The sequence below is a fragment of the Neolamprologus multifasciatus genome, chromosome 14 (genome assembly GCF_963576455.1).
Source record: "Neolamprologus multifasciatus chromosome 14, fNeoMul1.2, whole genome shotgun sequence".
In the NCBI taxonomy this organism is placed as follows: Eukaryota; Metazoa; Chordata; class Actinopteri; order Cichliformes; family Cichlidae; genus Neolamprologus; species Neolamprologus multifasciatus.
The window spans coordinates 26,802,564-26,824,320 of NC_140452.1; the positions used below are offsets into that span (position 1 = coordinate 26,802,564).

At 41.4% G+C, this 21,757-nt stretch overlaps 1 protein-coding gene across 1 annotated transcript in view; it reads left to right on the forward strand.

Moving 5' to 3' along the window:
* The window catches only part of lekr1 (Leucine-, glutamate- and lysine-rich protein 1), an 85,456-nt gene that overhangs the window by 47,806 nt on the left and 15,893 nt on the right, over nt 1-21,757 (forward strand). Inside the window, exons 6-9 of the mRNA XM_085130351.1 lie at nt 607-688; nt 10,843-10,920; nt 13,732-13,935; nt 20,488-20,563. Of these exons, the coding sequence (XP_084986477.1) occupies nt 607-688; nt 10,843-10,920; nt 13,732-13,935; nt 20,488-20,563 (440 nt within the window). The remainder of the gene's footprint in view (nt 1-606; nt 689-10,842; nt 10,921-13,731; nt 13,936-20,487; nt 20,564-21,757) is intronic.

Here is a 21,757-nt window from a genome sequence, read left to right on the forward strand (position 1 = left end):
GATTAAGCCTTTGTTTAAAGATCCTTTCAAGATTCATGTTTCTCTGCTATTTTATTCTTGTTTTATTTTTTTAATCTAGTGATTTGGTTTTGTCTACATGCTGTATCGAACCACCAAGGTGGCAGTGAAGGAAAGAAGCAGCAGCAATACAGCAGCTACTTTGCGTCAGACACACAACAACACAGGCTACCCTACTGTCTCACTGTTTTACCTCCCGAGTCCCAGCTTTCCTGTCAACACATTCCCATCTTTCGGCTCTCCCTCTCTTCCTCGTGTTCAGCTCGTGTCTATGACTTTTTATTTTAACCAACCCTCGTGTATTTCTGACATCAGCTCTTGTTTATGATACACTATGAGCTTTATTTTGTGTTCTTCCTCCACTTGTGTTTTTTCCTCATTATTACAAATGTCACATTTGCACAGTGTTTTATTTGATGTGAGCCGTCCTCCTTTGCTCAAGTACAATGAACCATCTGATAGAAAACACGGCCCACTCCGTCGCTCTCATATACGCTCTCATTGTCTTTATGCAGGATGACTTTTGTAAGCTTTTACCGCATCTTCATCGGATGAAGTAAGCGTTTGTGTGTCTGTCTGTGTAAACAGCACTGAGTGAGGAGTTGAAGAATTCCAGCGTGGTGCTTCAGAACATGAGAGAAGAGAAAGAGTGCCTAAGTCAGCAGCTGATGTAAGTGTCTGCAGTATGTGGTAAAACAAACAAAACACACACACACAAACACACACGCAAACACGTGCACCGATGTGGACGCAGGTGATCCGTGGTATTTGAAATATGCCGGGTAAAGAGCAGGTCACTGCAACGCTTTTACTCTACACATAACTTCCCTCAGCCAAGTGCAGCCTCACTGACTCCACCCAGACCAGGAAATGCTCACTGTCTGCATACCAGGCTTGTCAGGTTGCAACACCAGAGGATTTTACTGTAAAGACTAAAACAAAGGTCTGCTCAGAGGATAAATACACGATATGTAGAAAATAGCTTTCTCAGGAGTGACTGTTTTTTTGTTTTTGTAGTCCATCCAGATCCTGGGTGTTGGTGTTTTATTTTAGTAACACAATACACAGACGTCATTGACATAATGCTGTAGTTGTTACATTCTGACACTTTAAAATATGTCATATTGTACATTAAATTTTTTTTATTGCCATCACATATTTCTGTCTGTTTGCACATACACCTACCTCAATTCCTCCTCTTTCCTTTAGGGAAGCACTTTATTAATTGTGACTGTAGTTTTTAGCTAGTCTTTTTTTAATAAATAAAAAAATGCAACTTTTTAATCAGACAAATAGCTAAAGCTGTACGTAATGTTATTATGTGGTGCTGTTGGAGGAGCTTTTTGATGAGCAGATGAGAACAAGTTGTGATTTTATGACTCAGGATGATAGTTGGCTCATATGCTGCTTTAGGCTTTCAAAAGTTGTTTTCTTTAAGAACATGAGGAACTGGGTCCAACTGTGCCAAACCCAGAGAAACTATGCAGTTCCTGCCAGTCTTCAGGTTTTGACAACTCTTGGGTTTATTGCGCTTCAGAGGTGTGAGTAAGATTGTTAATTTAGGTGAGATATATCATATTCGTCATTTTACAGACAAAGTAAAGCAATTTATTGCGCTCGCATTGTAAAAAAGAGCAGCTCGGGATGATAGAATAGTGTTTGTAACATGACGGCAAATTCATTTTGTCAGGGTGGAAATCTTTTGTGGTGCTCAAATAGTTTTGAGAAATAAAGAGGTTATACACACACAATATGGTAATATTATGTTGAAGCACAGTACGTATCACTCCGCGAGGCGCCTGCCTAATATAGCCGTAATGCTCCGACAATCCATCAAGCAGTCCGGGTTCGTAGCTTAGACAGATTTTTCGAGCGCCGTGTACGACATAAAATCGTTTCAAGGTCAGTAAACACAACCAGAATTCATACATAAGGCCCATTGGATTATAAGGGGCACTGTTGATTTTCAGAAAAATCAAAGGATTGATTTCAAGTGTGCCGTATTTTCCAAATAACACGGTAATAACGACGGCCCGCTAGCATGCTCTACCAAAAATAGTGCTTTGTTGTGTATCTGAGTACACCACTGAAGTTGCAGCATTTTTACAAACCAATTCTGGTTTATCCGTTTCATTCAACAATCTGCTTTCGCTGCCATGCTTTTTCCGCTGTGTGCGTATGAAAACAAAGGCACTGCGCATGCGCGTTTTACCCATATTCTATCGCGATATTTCATTTTTCTATCGTTGCCCAACATTATACTGGTATTACCGTGAACAGTATGATATGGCCCAGCCCTACCACTTACCATGCCAGAAGTCAGTCAGCAGTGCCGGCTTGATACCAGATCTGGGCCAGACCTGCTTGCTATGTGGGATCTAGAGGATTGTGAATAGCTGTGGTTGTTATATTGTGCGTTGGTTCAATTTATGTTCCTAACGAAAGGTGTCTGTGTTTACGAGCATTTAAGTCTAGATTATGAAATAAGGTAGAAAAGGTGTGCCCGAGTTTTTTTGTTTGGCATCTTTTCCAGTTATATCAGGCAAAACATTTTCCCGCTCCGTTAATTCTGTTGCAGTGTTGTCAGTGTTATGAATGATATCTGTCTGCGATTTCCATAAAGCTGCCCGTGTGTGGTGGAGAGCGGTACAGACCTGCAGCAGCATATTTTCCTTTTGCAGATTCACCTGTGCTTCTGGAATCATGTTCAATAAAATCTTGTATAAGAACCTCCGTGAGAGCACTCGAAATGGGTCATGGAAGGGGCTTTCTTTCAGCGTGACAGTAACCAGAGACATCCCAACAAGGCAACAAAGGAGTGGCTAAAGAAGAAGCACTTAAGGTCATGGAGTGGCCTAGCCAGTCTCCAGACCTCAGTCCTGTAGAAGATCTGTGGAGGGAGTTGAAGATTTCAGTTGTCAGCCAAGAAACCTAAAGGTTTTAGAGAGTTTCTGTGAGGAGTGGGCTAAAAGATGTGTGCAAACCTCGCGACCAAGTACAAGAAACATCTTATCACTGTGCTCGTCAAAAAGGGTTTCTCCACCAAGGATGAAGTCATGTTTTGCTTGGAGAACAATACTTTTTTCTCACAATAATATGGAAATTTATAACATTTATATAATGCGTTTTTCTGGATCTTTGGTTAATATTGTGTCTCTCTCTGTTACATTGAAAGTAAAATTATAGATTAACAGTAGAGGAGCTTGTTTCAGGCAGGGGCTAGACTGAGGGGCTGGGACCAGTGTGGGAGAAATAAGGATTATTTTGAACTATAAATCTTGCAAAGCAACTCTCCAAAGTCCCAGGATATGGAACTAAAAACGAGTGCAATATGTCTGCTTTAATTAAATGTTTTATTAAAATTCAGTCTGTTTACTAAAGTGACCAGTCCACCGAATTTCACCTTGGCTAATGTTTTCCAGCTCATGAGTTAGCTCTTGGATAAAGGAACAGTTGCTGGCCATCTTGCTGTCGACAGGCTTTCCACTTCTGCCACTGAGTTGACAGCCTCAGTCATTCTGTCGCTGTTTATTCGTGTTTGTTCTGTTCATGATTCCAGATCTGAGATAACCATTCAGTTTCGCATTCAGTGAAATGGCACTTCTTCTTTGCAGGTGTTTTATTGCCATGTTTGGCAAGTTCTGTCATAAGCCACAGGTGTATAAATAGATAGATAAATAGATATACACACATGCAGCTGTGTAAATTGGACAACAAAAAGAAACATTTGCATCCCTTTGTAAAACTTCACAGAGCATTTTGCTTCCTGCCTTTAGCCTTAAAGATAAAGATACGCAAAAAAATGGAGCAGGATGTTCGGTTAAAATTAATAATTTCTCAAACCCTCATGAGTCCCATGAGGATGTGTTCAGGAACATCAGTCTGACATTTATTGCTGTGGTAAAATGTCTTTTTACAGCTGTTTGATAAGCTGTGACTTGGCAGCGACATTTCATCAAGCACGAATAGTGTTTTCACATGCACACTTTAACTGCTCACTGCAGGTCAAATGTTCCCATCGATTACCTTTTTTAACCCTCGAAAAATTATTCACTAATGTTTCTTCTTTTTCCTGTTGTGACAAAAATTCGTTCTGTGTTTTTGGGGCAGGTTTGTGCTGCTGTCAGTTACACAAGCTTATCAGGTGGGTGGTGGAGTGGAATTCATGTGTGTGCTCATTTCTTTACATTTCGCTAGCTCTTTAAAGCTCAAACCGTGAAATTCTGATTTTTTTTTAATGGAGCGTTTAGTGAGGACTAGACTGTAAACGAGTGAAGAAGTAACCAAGTTTTAAGTAGCTTGATGAGGCTTGATAAGAGGCTTTCAGAATTGGAAACTTGATTCTGGAAGGTCTTCTGTCTTAAACAATTGGTTAGATTAGCGTCGTTGCAGAGGCATTGTATCAAGGTACCAAAATGTCAGAAAAAACACCACCCACGACAAAGAGATCACCCCAGTGTTCCTCAGTGTGATGATTTTGACGCCCTCAGGAGAGCATTTCAGCATTGTATCAAAGAAAAACAACACCTGAGAAAAGGTTAAATAAACAATGCAAGAGGAGAAAACTCAAGTGGAGGAGAATCACAGAGAAATGCAGTGCAAAGTCCAAAACATGTAGACAATAAACCAAGAGACGCAGTGCAAGCTCCAAGATATGGAGAAAAAATGAGGGCCTGCGAATGATGTTTAGTATAGCGCTCCAGAGAAATACAAAACTGCTAAAAGAGAAAGAAGAGCAGGAAACTAAATACAAAGACCTGCAGTTCAAGCTTCAAGAAAAACACAAAGAGATACAGTGCAAGCTTCAGAACATGAAGAAACAAAAGGAAGGGTTTCAAGTGATGTTTAATGAAGCGTTTCGAAGAAATACACAACTGCTGAAAGACAAGGTACAATTGGAAGAAACACAAAGAGAAATGCAACATGTTCTCCAAGACTTCATGAAGAAAAATACAGAATTACCATTATTTACAAAGCAAAGGACAAAAACAATAAAATTGAGGATAAGAAACAAGAACAGGGGAAAAGATGCACAGAAATTTAGAGTAAAATCCAAGCAATGGTGAGCAAAAATACCAATTTGAAAGGACTATATAACAAAGCACAGTACATAAACACTGAAATGCAAGAGAAGAAGTGACGACAAGAGAAAAAACATAAACTATCCAGTCTACACTTCAAGAACTGCAGAGGAGACATCAAGAGTTGCTGGGCATCCAAGACAAGGTACAACAAACAAACCACAACATGCATGAGGAAAAGAAAGTTCAAGAAGAAAAATATAAAGAGCTGCAAGAGAAACAGTGAGAACTCCAAGAAAAGCATGAAAAAAATCACGAAAAATTAAAGGGCTGGAGAAAATTTGAATTACAACACGAAGAACTTATTATTGAGATGACAAATCTCATAGCACAGAACAAAAGTCTACAGGAAAAGTGCCTGAAAAAGAAGAAGCACTTCACTTTTTCCAGAAGAAGGACTCTGCTGCTTCTTCACTTCAGCCTGGACAAGAGTAACCTCATCTTCCTCCAACAGGAGCAAACTTTACAATAAATGATGCAAATAAATTCACTGTGCTTCAGGATTTTTTCAATGCTAATCGGGTTTAGAAACATTACTGATGGTACCGAATGTAATATATGCAGAATGATTGAGATTGTGGAATTAATTCATAATTATTCTGTAGCGTGTGGGTCTGTGAAACACGTATCATGTGCATAAGAAAACCCCAAACACACAAAAAGGAAGGATCATCTTCAGAAAGCCTGGAGAACTATTGCTTATTGCGGTTCAAGACTTTTGCACAGCACTGTACACAGCAGTGTGAATATAATTCAAGGTTAATATTCACTGATGTTACTGGTGCGTATTTAGAATTAAAAACCTGCTTAGATACTGGTCTCCAGTTACTAGTCTGTTTGCAATCAATTGCAAAGAATATTATATTTCTTCAGTGAAACTGAAGAAAGCAAACAGTTTACTGTGGTGCACAAATAATAGTTTTCCTGTGTTTCTTTTCATGTCCGTGTCCTCTTCTCTTCGGCTGCTTTTGCATGAAACAGATCGTTCTCATTCTGTACTTTTGTTTTATTTTTAAGCTAATTCCATCTGACCCGCTGCCCTCTTTCTTGCCATAAAAACTGCTCACGCCTCTGCATGCTTGCATGTACCCAACCTTAATTTGACTTTGTGGCCACGCATGTGGAATGTGCACATCCATCTAACACAGGGATGAATGCAGAGACAGAGATGACGGAGGCGAGGTTTGCAGTCTGACGCGACCTGACATATGGAGATACAATGCTACAGGGAGAATCAGCCTTAAGGCCATGTTGCATGATGAGTTAGGTGAGGAGGATCAGGCAAATATGTTCAAGCCTAAGACTTTATTGCATGATAAAGGGTGTGTATGGAGATGATGACAGAGAAACAGGGGCTGACATGTAGGTATCTGAGCAGTTCCTCACTGTTGTCAATTACAATGGTAGCTGTAGGCCAGTTTGGCGCGCCAACTGTCTGAACATGTTTTGTAAATTTGCTTGAATATTTATCAAAACTGGGTACATTTATTTTTGTATCTTGGTATCATATTTCCTTCTTTAATCTTTTTTACCTGGAAATCAAATGAAGTACTTCTCGAATAAAAGTACAAAGTGCCTTAAGTGTAATATTGAGTAAACGTTATGTCAGTTAATTCAGGAATAATTGTGTTAGTCTTGATAAAAATTCATCTTGCTTTGCTTAAAAAAGTGCCAAAGTGTTAAAAAAAACCCAAACAAGTTATATTCATTCATAAATAATGTTATTATTACTAAAGCTGCCAATTTTGTTATTAAGTAAGTATTATAAGAAAGTGCAATAGAGAATATTTTTCAGTTTTATTAATTTAAATCCCGATGCATAAATATAACAGCTGATTTTAACTGCTGTGTGGTTTGCATGTTCTAAACAAGTTGTTAAACACTGCATGGGTGTGCCACAGATTTGTGCTCTACTTGAACGAATGTCGCTGGTTAGAAAAAACAATGAGCACAAGGGAGTGATTACTCTGTTTCGTGTGTGGCAGACAGTCAGCCGAGGTCAAGACTGAGGTCCAGATGGGACGTCTGAGTCGACCCTCCTTTCACTGTCCGCTTGACGCTGACTAAAACGCCCACAGTCGCTGTTTTGTGGGAGTTTATGGGCGTCTCTGTGCATCCTGAATCCTTTTAGTCTCAACTTGTATCTTCACGTCTCCAGAGCATGTTGGACCCTTGATTCACTCTTGATATTTAAGAGCATAAAAAAAAAAATCTTTCTGTAAAAGCCATCGCCATGACAACTCCCCAACCTTTGATGCACACCTCAATCAGACATCCACACCTGTTTTGCTTCTGTGGCACTATCTGGTTGCTTTGGAAACACACATATCTGAGGACAGTCCACAGCTGTGGAATTTTTTTTGATCCTGTTGTGCATTCTGACCAGCCAAGGGCAGCTTGTTCTCTCATTTGCAAACAAAGTGACTTACAGACTTTTAGGATACTTTTATAACCTTCCTTTCATCCAAAAATAACACTAATTTATAATACACTGTGCATGCAAACTCTGCTCCTTGTGTGGATTAACTTTTATTAATCTGATTTACGACTCACGCTACTGGCTATGTATCATCTGTCAGCATTTGTCAGTGTATCACAGAGAGGTTCACAAACCTCCGCCTATATTTCTGGATGAGTCGTTTGGAAGAGGTGTTGGGAAGAGTCCTGCTGCTTTCTGATTGGCAGGAGACACCGAGCTCGTCCTTTCATCAGAGGACGAACACATGGCTCATCCAACGCAGACGCAGGCCCGGTTAAAAGGATGGATTAGTTGGAAGAGAGGGTTAGATGAAAGATGGGATAGGACGCATGGAGCACGAGAGGAAAGATGAAAGAGTGGTTGGTGAAATGAGTGAAGGTCAAGAGAGAAAGAGCAAAGGATTGATGTGATTGATGTGAAACAGCTTGTTTTCATAAGGACGCTGGCTGCCCTGTGTATGTGTGTGCCTGCATGTGTGTGCATTAAAGCCAGTGTGTGTGCATTATGTCATATGTCTGTGTGGTTATTGGCAGTAGTATAGCGACTGCTCTCAGGATGCCCCGTTTCCCACGAGTTCTTTTTGTCCGTGACACAGAAACAGATTTTTTCTGTCTTTTTTTTTCCACCCTCACCACACTCTGCTGTTTATCACATGCTAGATAAAAATCAGCCACAGCCCTTTGAGAAAGAAGACTTTTTTTTTCTTTCCTCTTCCCTTTTCAAATTCAAAAGAAATCTCACTCTTTTGTAAGCACGCACCACAAAAATAAATGCATTTCCCTAACGTTGCAAGTGTCTGCTTTCCTGTGACCGGTTGCCAAGAACAACACCACTCTGAGTCAGCATTTCAGTTTTGGTGTTGCGATTCACCACATCCTCCACTGACTGCCACCTGTCCTGCTTCAGGCCCGATCGGCAGCAAACCGTGCGCAGCTTTGGTCACTCTAATATTTTCCTGGTCTGCTTCACTTTTACAAGGCATTCCTGAACTGTGTGACACATCTAATTACGCAGGGGGAAAAAATGTGGCCACGAAGGACGGGCGAAGATTAATGTGATTCCTTTTACCATCAGTCATCCAGCTGAAGCCTGCAAACAAGTGACGGCTCTGATCTGAATGCTACGTGCCGTCAGGCTGTGATTGCCACATCTGCTGTGGTTACCTTGATTAAATCTTGCACAACCAGGAAGCTTTTTCACCTTGTTTTAAGTTCGTGCAGGGTTTACCGATAGTGACATAACTCGGTCCACTCAGTGGGAAAGACAATTAAGGGATTTTATTGTTTTTATTCTGAACCCATCTCTCCTCCCCTGGAGGAACTTTCCTGGAATCCTCATGTTGTGATTGTAACCTGCTTCTGACACATCTACTGATAATATGTAATAATAGATTCTTCTAGAGTCTGACTTTGTTTCCATGTGCACACTGTGTGCACCACATGCCTGTAGCCACAAATGTGCCCAAAGTCCTCCGTGCTCTCACGGAGCACTGTGCACTTGACTGCACTTTGAAGCCTGCAAAGTCACAAAGAAAACACCACCGACCACCGTTTTACTTTGTCTTACTCTCTCTCTCTCTCGCTCTCTCAGTCATCCTTCTCTCCCTCAAAGGCCCTTTTCACCTCAGAGGAAAAAGAGTCAGGAACAGGAGACCGGGAGGTAAAGAATAGAAAGAACGGAAACAGCAGTTGAGAGTAAGATATTGTGAGATAGATATCATGAAGATATCATGTCATCTCTGACCTTGAAAACACAAAGGGAGGGAGAGAGAGAGGGACAAGGCATAGTGGTTTGTAAAGTATGAATTGTATTATGCTGTAGCTGAATAGAAAGAATGCAGGAGGTCTGTTCCAAATCATCGGTAGATGCCCGGGAGGAAAAGAAGGTTAAGAAAAAAACAGAGCAAGCGAGAGAGCGAATGGGATGGAGATGTGTGTGTGATAGAAGGTACAAAGAGCGGGAGGCTGATAACTGGAGCCAGACAGCTGCAAGTGTTACTCTCATTATGTGTCTGTATTTGTGCTTCTGTCTGTGACTAACATTCGCATACTTTCACTGGCTGCTATCACATTCACACCTTACGTGTCACCCTGAACTCATCTCTCCGGCATGGATTTAATGTGGTTGTCTGGCATTAGCTGCCGTTACTGTGTTGCCTTTTCTTTTCTTTTTTTTATATAGTTTTAGACGTACATCTCAGGGGGAAAGCTGCCATTTTTGCAGGGTCAGAGCTGTTAGTCCCCAAGCATTGGCTTGACAAATAATCAGAAAGGTCAGGCTAAAGCCACACTTTTAAAACTTTGCCGAAATTACAGTTGGTTTAGGCCTGCGCATTCTGATTCAGGTGTTTGTGCGAAGCATTTAGACATATTTCATGTTGCTTTTAGAGCTTGTACTGTTACTAAAAAGCAATCAAATCACTCATGAAATGCAGATTACAGAACTTATAGAGTGAGGAGCTGCTCCGGCTGTGAATCCACTTTTGTTGAAATGTACAAATAATTCCAAAGTGAAAACAGGCCGTCTCCCTCTGAGCTCAGACGTGCAGGCCTTCTCAGTCTATATCCTCGTTGCGTGTGTTTGCAAGGTCACAGGGCTAGACGGCCGAAAACATACTGGCACGCACACATACACCAAAACACATTAACTGATCATGCCGCCAGAGAGGGGATTAGACTGAGAAGCCGGCAGGGTTAGGGGGGTTAGGGTAAAGTATGTGTGTGTCTGTGTATGTGTATGCATGGAAGGTAGGAGTATCACACACTGTCATGGCACGCACTATTAGAATTAAAGCCGATTTACTTTCTCGAGAAGAGGCAGCAGCTGCCCATAGAACAAGAGGTGATCTAAAAAACACTATCTAAATTTTTTTTTACAATAGAATCACAACAAAGAAACTCAATTTAGTTGCAAACTGACAGACAGCAGCACTTTTTTGTGCTCGAAGAGTTACAGTATGCTTGAACTTTTGCTGATCCCAGAGGGAAGATTCATTGTTAAGCTTGGCTTCTTCCACATGGAGATTCAAGTCAAGGAGTGCGCAGAATAGCAGCTGTATTGATTTGGCATCTTGCTCAAGTACTCACACTCGAGATTGTAAAAAACATACCCAGGGAATATGGATTTCCTTCTGGCTGAATGTGAACTGTGGGTATGGGAGTTAATGCTTGCTATATTAGATCTATGCTCATAAATTGGTCATAAATGTATTTACTCAACAAATGGTGGAAATGATCACCTGTGCCATGTGCTTTTTGTCTCCAGAGAGCAGAAGAGACGGAGTGAGGAGCAGCTGTCCCAGCTAGAAGACTCTGAAAAGGAACACAGAGTAAAGCTCCTCAGGTTTGCTCCTCTTTCTGTTTCTCCACGCTCCGTGCCGATAAATTCTCTGTCACTCCAACTTTCCCACAACCACAACTCTCATCCCACTCATTCTTCTCCAATTATTCTCTTCCTGTGCTCCATCTCCTTCCTCCCAAAGAGAGGTGGCTGTATAACTGTTGGCTCTTGGATCATTTGTGGAGATCTTAGGCTCCATAAAGTGCCGGCGACACAGCCAAAGCTCGTGTGAGGCTGGCATGACAGATGGAAGCACTTCTTAGCTGCCATGGAATCACGTTTCACACACACACACACGCATCCGTAGACATACTGTACTGTAGCTATGCCGAGGTAAAACAGTAGTCCGTCACACTAACACACATGTGTGTCACACTCACACAACCCACATGTGTATACCCACAAGGCCTCTCATCTTTCCATGCAGGCGATAAATGTAGGGTGTGTATTTTTTCACATGGTATTTGCTGGTATTCCCGTTCTAAGATGCTGGCAGCCTGATGCGTTCAATTACACCGTCGATTTATTTCCCCTCCCACACTGAAGCCTCTGATCTAACCCTCTGGCTCCTATACGGCTCAACATAAAGCGGTGCTCCGCTGGGGGAGGTGGAAGCTATTTTAGAAGGATGAGAGATTGAAGAAACATCCCCCCATACCTGAAAATGTAACAGGAGACAGCAATTTACTAAACTGCCCCAAAAATGGAGACTATAGGTACCAAAAGACAATGTTTATCTGGTCAAAACACTTTGGCTTCTGCAGGGAAACCAATGAGTGCCTGCTTTCTAACGCTGCAGGTACTGATTTCGAAATTGAACTTCAATCTGTGAATCTGTCCAGTTACGCTTGCTTCAGGTGGTTTGAAATAGGTTTATTTGAATGTCCCTGCAATTTCCTTTAATATGTTCCTTTAAAGCAGATAAAAGCGAGAACAGACAAGAGAATCCATATCTTTCCGTGTTTGACGCCACTTTAGAGCTCTGTTTCTCTTTGTCAGCCCATCTCATTCTCTGTTTTCTCAAAAACACTTGATCCTGCTTGTCTGCCTCCTAATAAAGCATCGAGATCTATGACCAACGTAGATAGTGCACCTGCCCGTTCATTATTTTTCTCCTGTGTTTTTTCATGAATGAACAGTCAAGTAAATTTGGTACTCTGGACCAGAGATGGATACGGTAATCTGATTACTTTTTTCAAGTAACCAGTAATGCAATGGATTACTATTGCAAAAAAGTAATTGGATTACTGTTACTCTCCCGTAAGCACGCTGCGTTACTGCGTTGCTAAACTGTGATTTTGTTTGTGAGAGTGTCTCATGACAATGACGTACGAGCGTGCGACGTCCGTGGCACAACAGACGTATGTAGAACAACAATGGATAATCTGGGGTGTGGGGGAGAGAACGGCCATGCAGTGCTTAAAGCTTGAAAGTACTGACATTACTTTGAGTTTGATTCTGTGAAAGGTGACAAAAACATTAGTGTCTGCTTTTTAACTGTCTGCGGGAAGAAAACTTCTTTTTACAGCGAAAGATTTAACTTCAAATCTGAGCGAGCACCGAGCACGCTGCTACGGGAATGTGAAATTCACAGAGAGACACTCGGATCTCCCCACTGACATGACCGCTCCTGCTAAACAGGTGAAGATAGATTTAACAGCGACAGGACTTAGTGCTGTTGAATCTTTGATTTTATTTATTTTTTTGCTGTGTTTTACTTGCATCTATTTGAAAGAGCGAGTGTAAACACAAAAAAGTATTTTATTTTATATGCTGGAGAATGCAGAAAATAGGTTTAAATGGTAAACAAATTTCCTCCAGTCAGAGAATGTTGCATATAATTGCATTTTTGCTTGATGCAATGTGCATAAAGTTAAAAGATTAAAACTAATAAAGGAGGAAACATCATTTTCTAATTGGTGCATGGAAACGTTCTTACCCTGCACAAAGGACAAGGAAGACGTGATCTGTCAGCCCCAAATAGAAACTCCTGAAAAAAAAAAAAACCCTGACTCTCCAGCACCCATAGCACAGTGCCAAGAAATTAGACTCTGAGTGATGACATCTGGCAATGATTGAAGTCCTTTTTAATGGAAGATAATAACATTTAAGATATGATAAGAGGTAATGGAATATGTACGTTTGCAGTTATGTGGGCGTTGCACCAGTCTATTGAGTTTAAGACAGAGCTGAGTGTAAACATGAAGCTCGTCGATCTACATCCCCACCTTCACCCATGGTCACGAGCCAAAAGAATGGGATCGTGGATACAAGTGGCGCAAATGAGCTTCCTCCATAGCGTGGCTATGCTTTCCCTCAGCTGTAGTATTTATTTCCTTTACATGCCTGCTTTTGTAGTCATGAACACAGTGTTTTAGACAGCTGTATATAATGTCCAAAAGGCAATAATAATAATCAGATTGATTATTGTTGTTATTAGTAGCAGTAGTAGTAGTTGGCTTAGACTTGTGTTTAAATTCCAGCCGCTGGTATTTGTTCGTACGCACGGTCAGGTAACTTATAAATTTGTTCCTAAAGTACGAACAAATTCATAGCCAAAAATATTGGTAAATCATAGATTTGTGTATACACACTGTTAGTAAATGAGGCACAATGAACTTTAAAGGTCCCAGTTTTTTCTCACCTGCTGGATTCCTGACTTTTGGAAGTCTGATAAGGTTGGAGAATGAACGGCTTCTCTCTTATCTAACAGACTGTCCTTGGTGCTTACACAGACCGGTTGACCTGTCAGTACAGAGTTGAAAAGCAAACCTTGCCATGTGTGCACGCTCATCTTATGTGTCTTTTTCATAGGTTACAAGTGGAGCTGGAGGAGAAACATGAGAGGTGGTTGTCATGCCAACTGAGATGTGATGCCATGCAGAAGCAGCTGTTGTCTTGCAGTCAGAGAGAGGAGCAGATGAACCGGAAGTACTTTGCAGCTGCAGAGGAAGTGACACAACTAAGGAGAGCTCTGGAGAATACAGAGCAGGAAACAAGAGAGCTGGAGAAAGAAAGGTGATGACTGTGACTTCTGTTCTATTCTGTAGTTCATCATTTTGCAGCATAGGTGCTAACTTTGATCTATAGAAGTGCTGCCAGTGAAACAAACAGCAGTAATTCAATCTTATCAGAGTTTGTAACAGAGACACAGTGTGGAGAAAAAGCAACCAATTTTAGGAGTTACAGATGCACAAAAAATTAAGACAATTGTGGGACAGGGGGGTGCCGTGGGAAGGAGACATGGGGCCCCATAGCTCAGGTGGTATACTGTAGCATTTTTCATCTTCACACCTATGAAGTTTCATGACTCACACAGACACAGATTCACAAGGTGAAAATGATATCACCCTCTCTGTGGCTGCTGGTGAAATGTCGTGAAACAAAAGCCCTTTATTTTTTTCTTGCTGCAGACAACTTAACCACCTCCACCGACCTCCAGCGACCCATGAAAGGACATGCAGTTCTCTGGTCTTTCTCACCCTTTTCACATTACAAACTTTTGCTACACATCTGCAGCATCTGTCTTATCACCACTCCTTCTGTGCTTCCACTTAGAGCGCTACCTGGGTCCAGCTTTATCCCCTGTTGACACCCACCCACAGGCACACATTCCTCTCTACAGTATGTGCTGCACATTATCCCCTTCCAGCACTTTTATTGCCTGATTTGAGCAGAAACACTCGTCGTAGTTCTGTGCTCAGCATCCTCAGCAAGTATCATTCACCCAAACGCACGTGTATCCATCTATCCAACTCATTTATTTTATCTAACATTCACATGGATGCCTCGAAAGCAACTTGAGGTTCACTCTGGCCCAAGGAGAGATTGACCATCTGATTGGTAGATAGCCTGCTGTACTACCTGAGCCACAGGCTGTGCTTGCTAGTTTACTAGTTTACTATGTAATAATCCTTGGTCTGCTTGTAAGGATTCAAATCATCTTTAATATATATCACTTTTCTATTCTTACTGACCGCTCAGGGCAGCCTCTACTGTACTAGAGGAACTATAGGTACTTTATTTATGCTTTATGGTATATGCAAAGCCATTTAGTGAGCATATGTGAAAAAGGACTAAAAAACAAGATTGAAAGTAAAAGTGCCAGCTGTGTAATAAAGACAGCCAAATTACTGCTACTACTCAGTTGCAGCAGCAAGGATAATTCACCCCATCATCTCTACGTTAACTCAGAATGGCAGCTCTTTAAATAGCTGCCGATGAAAAGCAGTTGTGAAGTGACAGTGAAAGGGCAATCTTAACAGCTGGCAGGCAAAATTTTCCCCAGGCCAGAGTAAGATTGAGGGGGTGGTGAAATTGCAGGGATGGACAAGAGGGTCAGTACAGAGGGACGGTGAAGAGAGCAGAAGGAGGCAGGAAAAAGGAGAACAAATTATGGAGAAAGTGAGGATAGAAAGTGGGAAAGGAGAGTGAAAGAGAGAGGGAGGTAGGAGGCTAGGAGTGTTTCAGGGAGGAGGGATGGAGACTGGGACTGTGGTTTCGGTGGTTACTTCACACACTGTCTGGCTTTCGCATGCACACAGCATGGGTCACAGGGGCCGCACACAATCTACACACTCACTCATACACTCACACACACACGAAACTTGACAGCGTGCCCTTGATTCAGTCTAACTGACACAAAGTTTAAAACAGAGAGACGGAGCGGAGAGGAAAAGTGGAGGGAGAAGGAGGAAAGAAAAAGTGGCAGAAAGCGGGTTCAGAGTGAAAGATTTAAAAGTCAAGAGAGGTCAGGAGTATCCGTGTGCTTCCTCATCCATAAATGGGTGAGGGCTTGTTTCCAGTGGTTTCAAACTGCAGAGTTTTCATGACAAATATGAACTCGAGACTGAACTCTTTCTAGCCCCACAGAGAAGCGGTTTTAACGCCTCTGGCTTTTCTTATATAGGCTAATAAAAGAATAGAGGAGATTTATTTCAACCACACATCTAAGATATCGCCTTCATCTGTGTTTACCCTTCTCTCTTGCTGTCGGTGTTTTTTTAAGCTCGCCTCTTGGTGTGCTCTTGATCTTCAAACTGTTTTCTTGGGTGGAAAGTATTATATCATCCTTGTCTGGTTCTTGACTTTTATTATGGCTCTCCCTCCTTTTTTTTTATTAACAGTTCATAAATTGCTATTGCTGTAAATTTATGTCAATTTTTTCTTTACAAGGCAGCCCATTTGTGCTTTGAAAGCTCGAAAGCTTTGAAAGTGTGTGTTAGTGTGGGAAGATTCTCGCCTTTGAAATCTTCATCATCTTTCCAGGTGGAGAGTGGTGTCCCTGAGGATGTATTATGTCAGCAGAGATTTGTGTTAGCTGTTGATCCGCTTTGTTTATTCACAAACACGCAAAAAAAAAGGGGAAAAAAAGTGGAAATTGCCTTTGTGATGTGCGGACAGTTTAATTTCTTTGTCTGTGTGTGTGCACACAGATTTTATCAGCAGAAGTAGGCAAATAGAGTGTGCCTTTTGATGAGGCAGCACCCGCTGCACACAGCCGCTCACACACACATGCACACACACACACACACACACACACACACACACTCTGCACAAAAACACATTTGCCTGTCCTTAAAAGCAGCCTGGCGTGTGAGTGAACGAGAGAGTGTTCCCGGATTTTCCCATCATTCCTCCCTGTAATCCCCCGAGACCTCCTTCTGAGGGCTGAACTTGCACGCTCACGCTTCCCAGGGGGTCACACATGACAACACACACACACACACACACACACACACACACACACACACACACACACACACACACACACACACACACACACACACACGCACTCACTGCAAATTTAAAAGGTCTGATACACTTCATAGCTGTGGGGGTCTACTTATTTGATAATCAGAGGGGAATTATATCTGACAGTGAAACACATGCACACGCTGCTGAAAACACTCACATAAAGACACACAAATATTGTATGCATCAGCAGTTTCTCACATATTAAGTCTTCAGCTTCATGAAACTGTCAGATCCTAACTTGGAGGGTTCTTCGTCTTCACCAGCTGAACTGAAAAACATCTGCAGGCTCTGTGCTTTAGAAAACACACATACTCAGAACAGGCAAAAAAAGTCATTTTCTCAATATACTGAGTATGCAATGAAATGTACTTCTCTAAGCAGTTGCATGTAAGCAGCATGGACAAATGACACCAATCCTTGCTTCTCAGTCAGTTATCAGTCAACGAACATTTAAACTGACACCAGGAATATGCTTTGATTAGATTAACGGTATTTAAGCTGTTTGAAATATGACTGCCTTGTCACTGCTGCCCAGAGCACTGCAGCGACGCTGAAACGACCAACTGATGGATCATTTGCTAGAAATGTAACTTAATCTGCACTTGGTTTCCTAATTTATTGGACAAACACACAGTTTTTCTCTCTGTTCAATTATGATGTGACTGAATGCTGACCTTTAGCAGTCCTTTCATTTTTCATGCGGAGGCTTAAAGATAATTGAAGTCTAGGACCAATTTTCATCACAGAACGCTGTGTTTCCTACCTCGAATTAAGACTTTTACAGCAACAACCTTCAGCTGCTCTCTTAATTCAGTTATGTATTTAATAACTGAAAAGCTGCTCTACTGAGGGGAGATCAGGTGACTGACTTGGCCATTGGCATGTCTTTGCCTTGAGAAACTCTTGGGTTGCTTTTGCAGCATGATTTGAGTCATTATTCATTCATTCCGTGAAGTCCTGCCCAGTCAGTTTTGCAGCATTTGGCTGAACCTGAGCAGAGAGTACAGCCCTGTACACGTCACACTTCCTTCTGCTCTTTCTATCAGCACTCATATCATCAATAAACACTGGTGACCCGATTCAGGCTCTTTTAGATGTTTGGTAAAGTCTAATCTGACCTTTTTGTTATTGAGTGTAATCAGTGGTTTGCACCTTGTAAATTTCTCTTTCCTGTAAACTCTGACAGTGACATTCCTGCCTCCTCGTGCACCGTATTGACTTTGCTAGAAGTTGTGAAGTTGTTTTTCTTACTCATGGAAATAATTTTGTCATCATCCACTTTAGACTTCTGGTCTTTTAGGCCTTTTGGTGATGCTGAGCTGCTCAGAGAATTCATTCTTTTTTAAAAATGAACCTGATTGTTGTTTTTTCCTAAAGTTTCTGTCTGACAGGTTTATTTTGTTTTTTCAGCCTAATGATAGCCTCCCTCACTTGCACTGACATCTCTTTGGGTCTCGGTGAAATGCTCTAAAATACTAATTCAACACTTTGAATTAACTAAAGATATTTTATCTGCATCATTCGTCATGAAATACCAAGGCCATGAAACTGTGATGTCCAGTTACCTTTGACCCTTTGACAGTGGGACACTGTGTATAAAAGATGACTGTAATTCCTAAACACACAGCATTTTTGTAAACCGCACTTCAGCCACACTCCTTATTTTTTGGTTTAATATCCACTGTGGTGGTGTACAGAGGCAAAACAGCAAAACTCTGTTTTTGTCCAGCAAATAATGGACCTGACTGTAATTAGCTCTCACCATGTTTCGACAACAAAGGCTTTCTACTGATCAAAGATTTATATGATTACATTTATGTAATTATTGACCCAAACCAAGAGGCTGTTGAACTCTGGGTTTTTCTTAGGAATTAAAGTGCTTCAGTGGGTGTTGTATGTGGATTACAAATATCATATATCTTATTCTTAACATTTGTGACTTTACACAGTTCAGTTCAATAAGGAGAAATCATTAGAAGGAACTGAACAGGATTTATTGATATACAGAATTCAGTTGTGCTGTTTGGCGATTACACTCCGATGGCCCATCACAGCAGAATGAAATCTCCTACACACACACACCCGAGAGTCTGCATCTATTTTTATGCTTCATTGTGTGTGTGTGTGTGTGTGTGTGTGGTGAGTAGGCTGATGCGATTAGCCAGACCCAGTGGAGTGAATAATATTGTGTCTGGCCCGAGCAGGAAGAGATGGAATATAGCTGTTGCTCTTTATTATTATACAGTAGTTCGTCTACTCCACAATCAGATATGCACAGAGTCGTCTGTGTGCGTGCTTCTACACACAGCCATCGTACAAGACTTTTCTTTGCCCGATGATGCCACTTACATGCATGAGACACTTTGTTAATCTCTGTTACGCATGCATGAGTTCTCATGCCACTTTGAGTGTGTGTGAATGTGCGACAGCATGCTTGATGTTATTGATATGATTTATGTTTTATGCCATTTTGACCAGTGTTTTGAATTTTCGTGCATTTTTGATCGTTCTGTGTTATTTTTGAGTTCTCTTGTATCCTATGGTTCCTAGGTTATTCTGGTCAGCATGGTTTATTAGATTTCCCCTCGTGTCTCCCTCTGTGTATCTGTGAGTTCTTCTGTCTCGTTTCCCCTCGTGTTTTATTCCATGTTTCTCCAGCCCATCATGTCTGTGCTCTCCCTCCTGCTCCTCCGTGTGCTCTCTCCCCCTCCAGCCTGCGTCTCAGTGTACTTCCTGTTTTACTTTGATAGTCTCCCGTCAGTGTAGGTCGTGTTGTGTTTGGTCCTGCCCTGTCTAGTTATGATTATTCGTGTCAGCTGCGTTCCTTGTGTGCTCCCACATCCCTCGTTATCTTTCTGTGTATTTATGTCCGCGTCTCCCTCAGTCCCTTGTCGCGTCTCCTTGTGTGCCTCCCCGTGTGATTAGTTATTTATTTTCCCTGTTTAGATTAGTACCGTTTTGCCTTTTTTCCCAGCAATAAAGCTGTGTTTTTGAGTTCACGTCCCACTTCTGTGAGTTTTGCATTTGGGTCCTCACCTTCCTGCACACACTTAATGACAATTCAATATTCATATGTGTCTACAGGATCACTGCTTTTTGTTTGGTATTAGTTTCTAAGCCTTAATGTTGCTCCGGGTTCCCTCAGTGAGCCTTTTCTACAAATTACTCTGTATAAACATTTGCAAGAAAAAAAAAAGAAGGAAAAAAAAAGCTCAGCTTGTCTCACTGTGGCCTTGAATTTATGCTCCTTCACATCTTATCAGGCAGACCAGCTGCTGAAGTGACATATAATATTTGGACACAAGATCAACAAATCAATGAGGTTTACCCTTTCTAGCTCTCTCCGCTTTATCTCCCACACTGTCTTTCTTTCTTAGACTTCACACAGACAATTTTTGAGCTTTTATGTCTTTAGCATGTCTGTGGTATGTGGGCTGTTGATGGTTTATGTGTGTATTTTGTTTTTTCATTTACGCAGTGGGCAGGGGGAGTCTTTGTTAAAGTCAAAAGCAGCCAGGGACTGTGAGTGCATTATTTGGTCTCAGACAGTTGGTCAAATTTTTGTCACTACAGTCTGGTTTTACAAACAGATGGCTGCTATTTCTGCTGTAAGGAAGTAAGGAAGGGAGTTATCTTGTCCTCGGGCTTCAGATGTTGCAGTTGAACTGATGATATGTTGTCTCCCCCACAGTGGATGCTTGTTTAACGTGGCCCTATTTACATAAAAAGGAGAAAAATTGTATCACATGTGCAGTAGATTGTTTTTATTGCAAGGCAGGATATTTTTAATGAGTGAACTGTACGTGTTTGCAGGAATGTTATGCTAGAATCTCATGGCAGAGCCCTTAATATGATGAAGGAAGACTTCACTCAGCAGCTGGCCGCAAAGGTAAGTCTTTATCAGTATGAACAATAATCCTTTAAATACTGATACACAGCAATAAAGAATATGTTCAGCAGGTATGCACTAAACCAGTTTGTGTATTCAGTTTTTTGGGGGTTTTCTAAGCAGATTTTTATTTATTCCACCATTTATTTTCCAAAAAATGCCCCATTTGTCTCCTTTCAAATGCTTGCACTGCACAGCGCCCTGAGCAGCCTGGCATCTTAAGATCATTTTGACGTGGTCAAGCATTTACATGAACACGGTGCAGCTGAATTATGTGGAAGAAAGATTAATACCAGTCCTGTAAAATAAACACCATTCTAGATGCATTGTCAGCAGCGGATGACTAGCGGTGTAATTTGTTCAATGCATTGTTTTAATTTTGTATGATGAAATGAGTGCATCAGTTTACCAACGTCAGACATTCAGTTCCCGAGTGCTGAAGTAAACAGACGTTTAGGAGAGCGTCCAAGCTGTTGTCACAGTTCAGAGGAGTCTAATAGGGAGAATCCTGACTCACACAATGTGGACAACATTACAAGACACCAGGACCACCAGTCTGTTTAACACCAGATAAATTGAACACACAAACACGCACACAAAACCAATCTGCCTTTTATTAGTCAAACAGTGCACTGTCTGCCTGTCTGGCGGCAAAAGTCACTGAGGTTTTGCTGTGTGTCACAACAAAGAGGGCATTTCACCAGAAAAAAGAAGGAAATTAAGCTGCTTTCTGTCTCGTTTCTTTCTTTTTTGCTTATGCTGATTAATGTTTATATGAGAAAATACGGATGCACAGTTAATAGCACTGCAACTTTGCTCGAGAGCCATAACAAGCAAAACATTTGTGGAGAAGAATTCAAAGAAGCATGTTTGACTTGACGTATACACATCTCCATCACTACCTCAGGTCTTCTACACCCTTAAAACACATTTAACCCCAGAAATCGCATCACAGAAATCTTAGTCTTGAAGAAATCTGCTTGCAGATCTCTGATTGCAGCAATCAGAGAGAAACAGTATAACAGAGCTGACTAAACAGGTTGCCTTACTCTAAAGTTATATTAAAAGCGATTTATAATGCTGCTGAAGTGTTCTCTCTGTTCAGTCCATAAAGACTCCGCCCTCCCGTCAGCCATTTCTCTCGTTTGAGCCATCTGTCTGTCTGTCAGAGGCACATCTGTTAAGGAGCTGTAC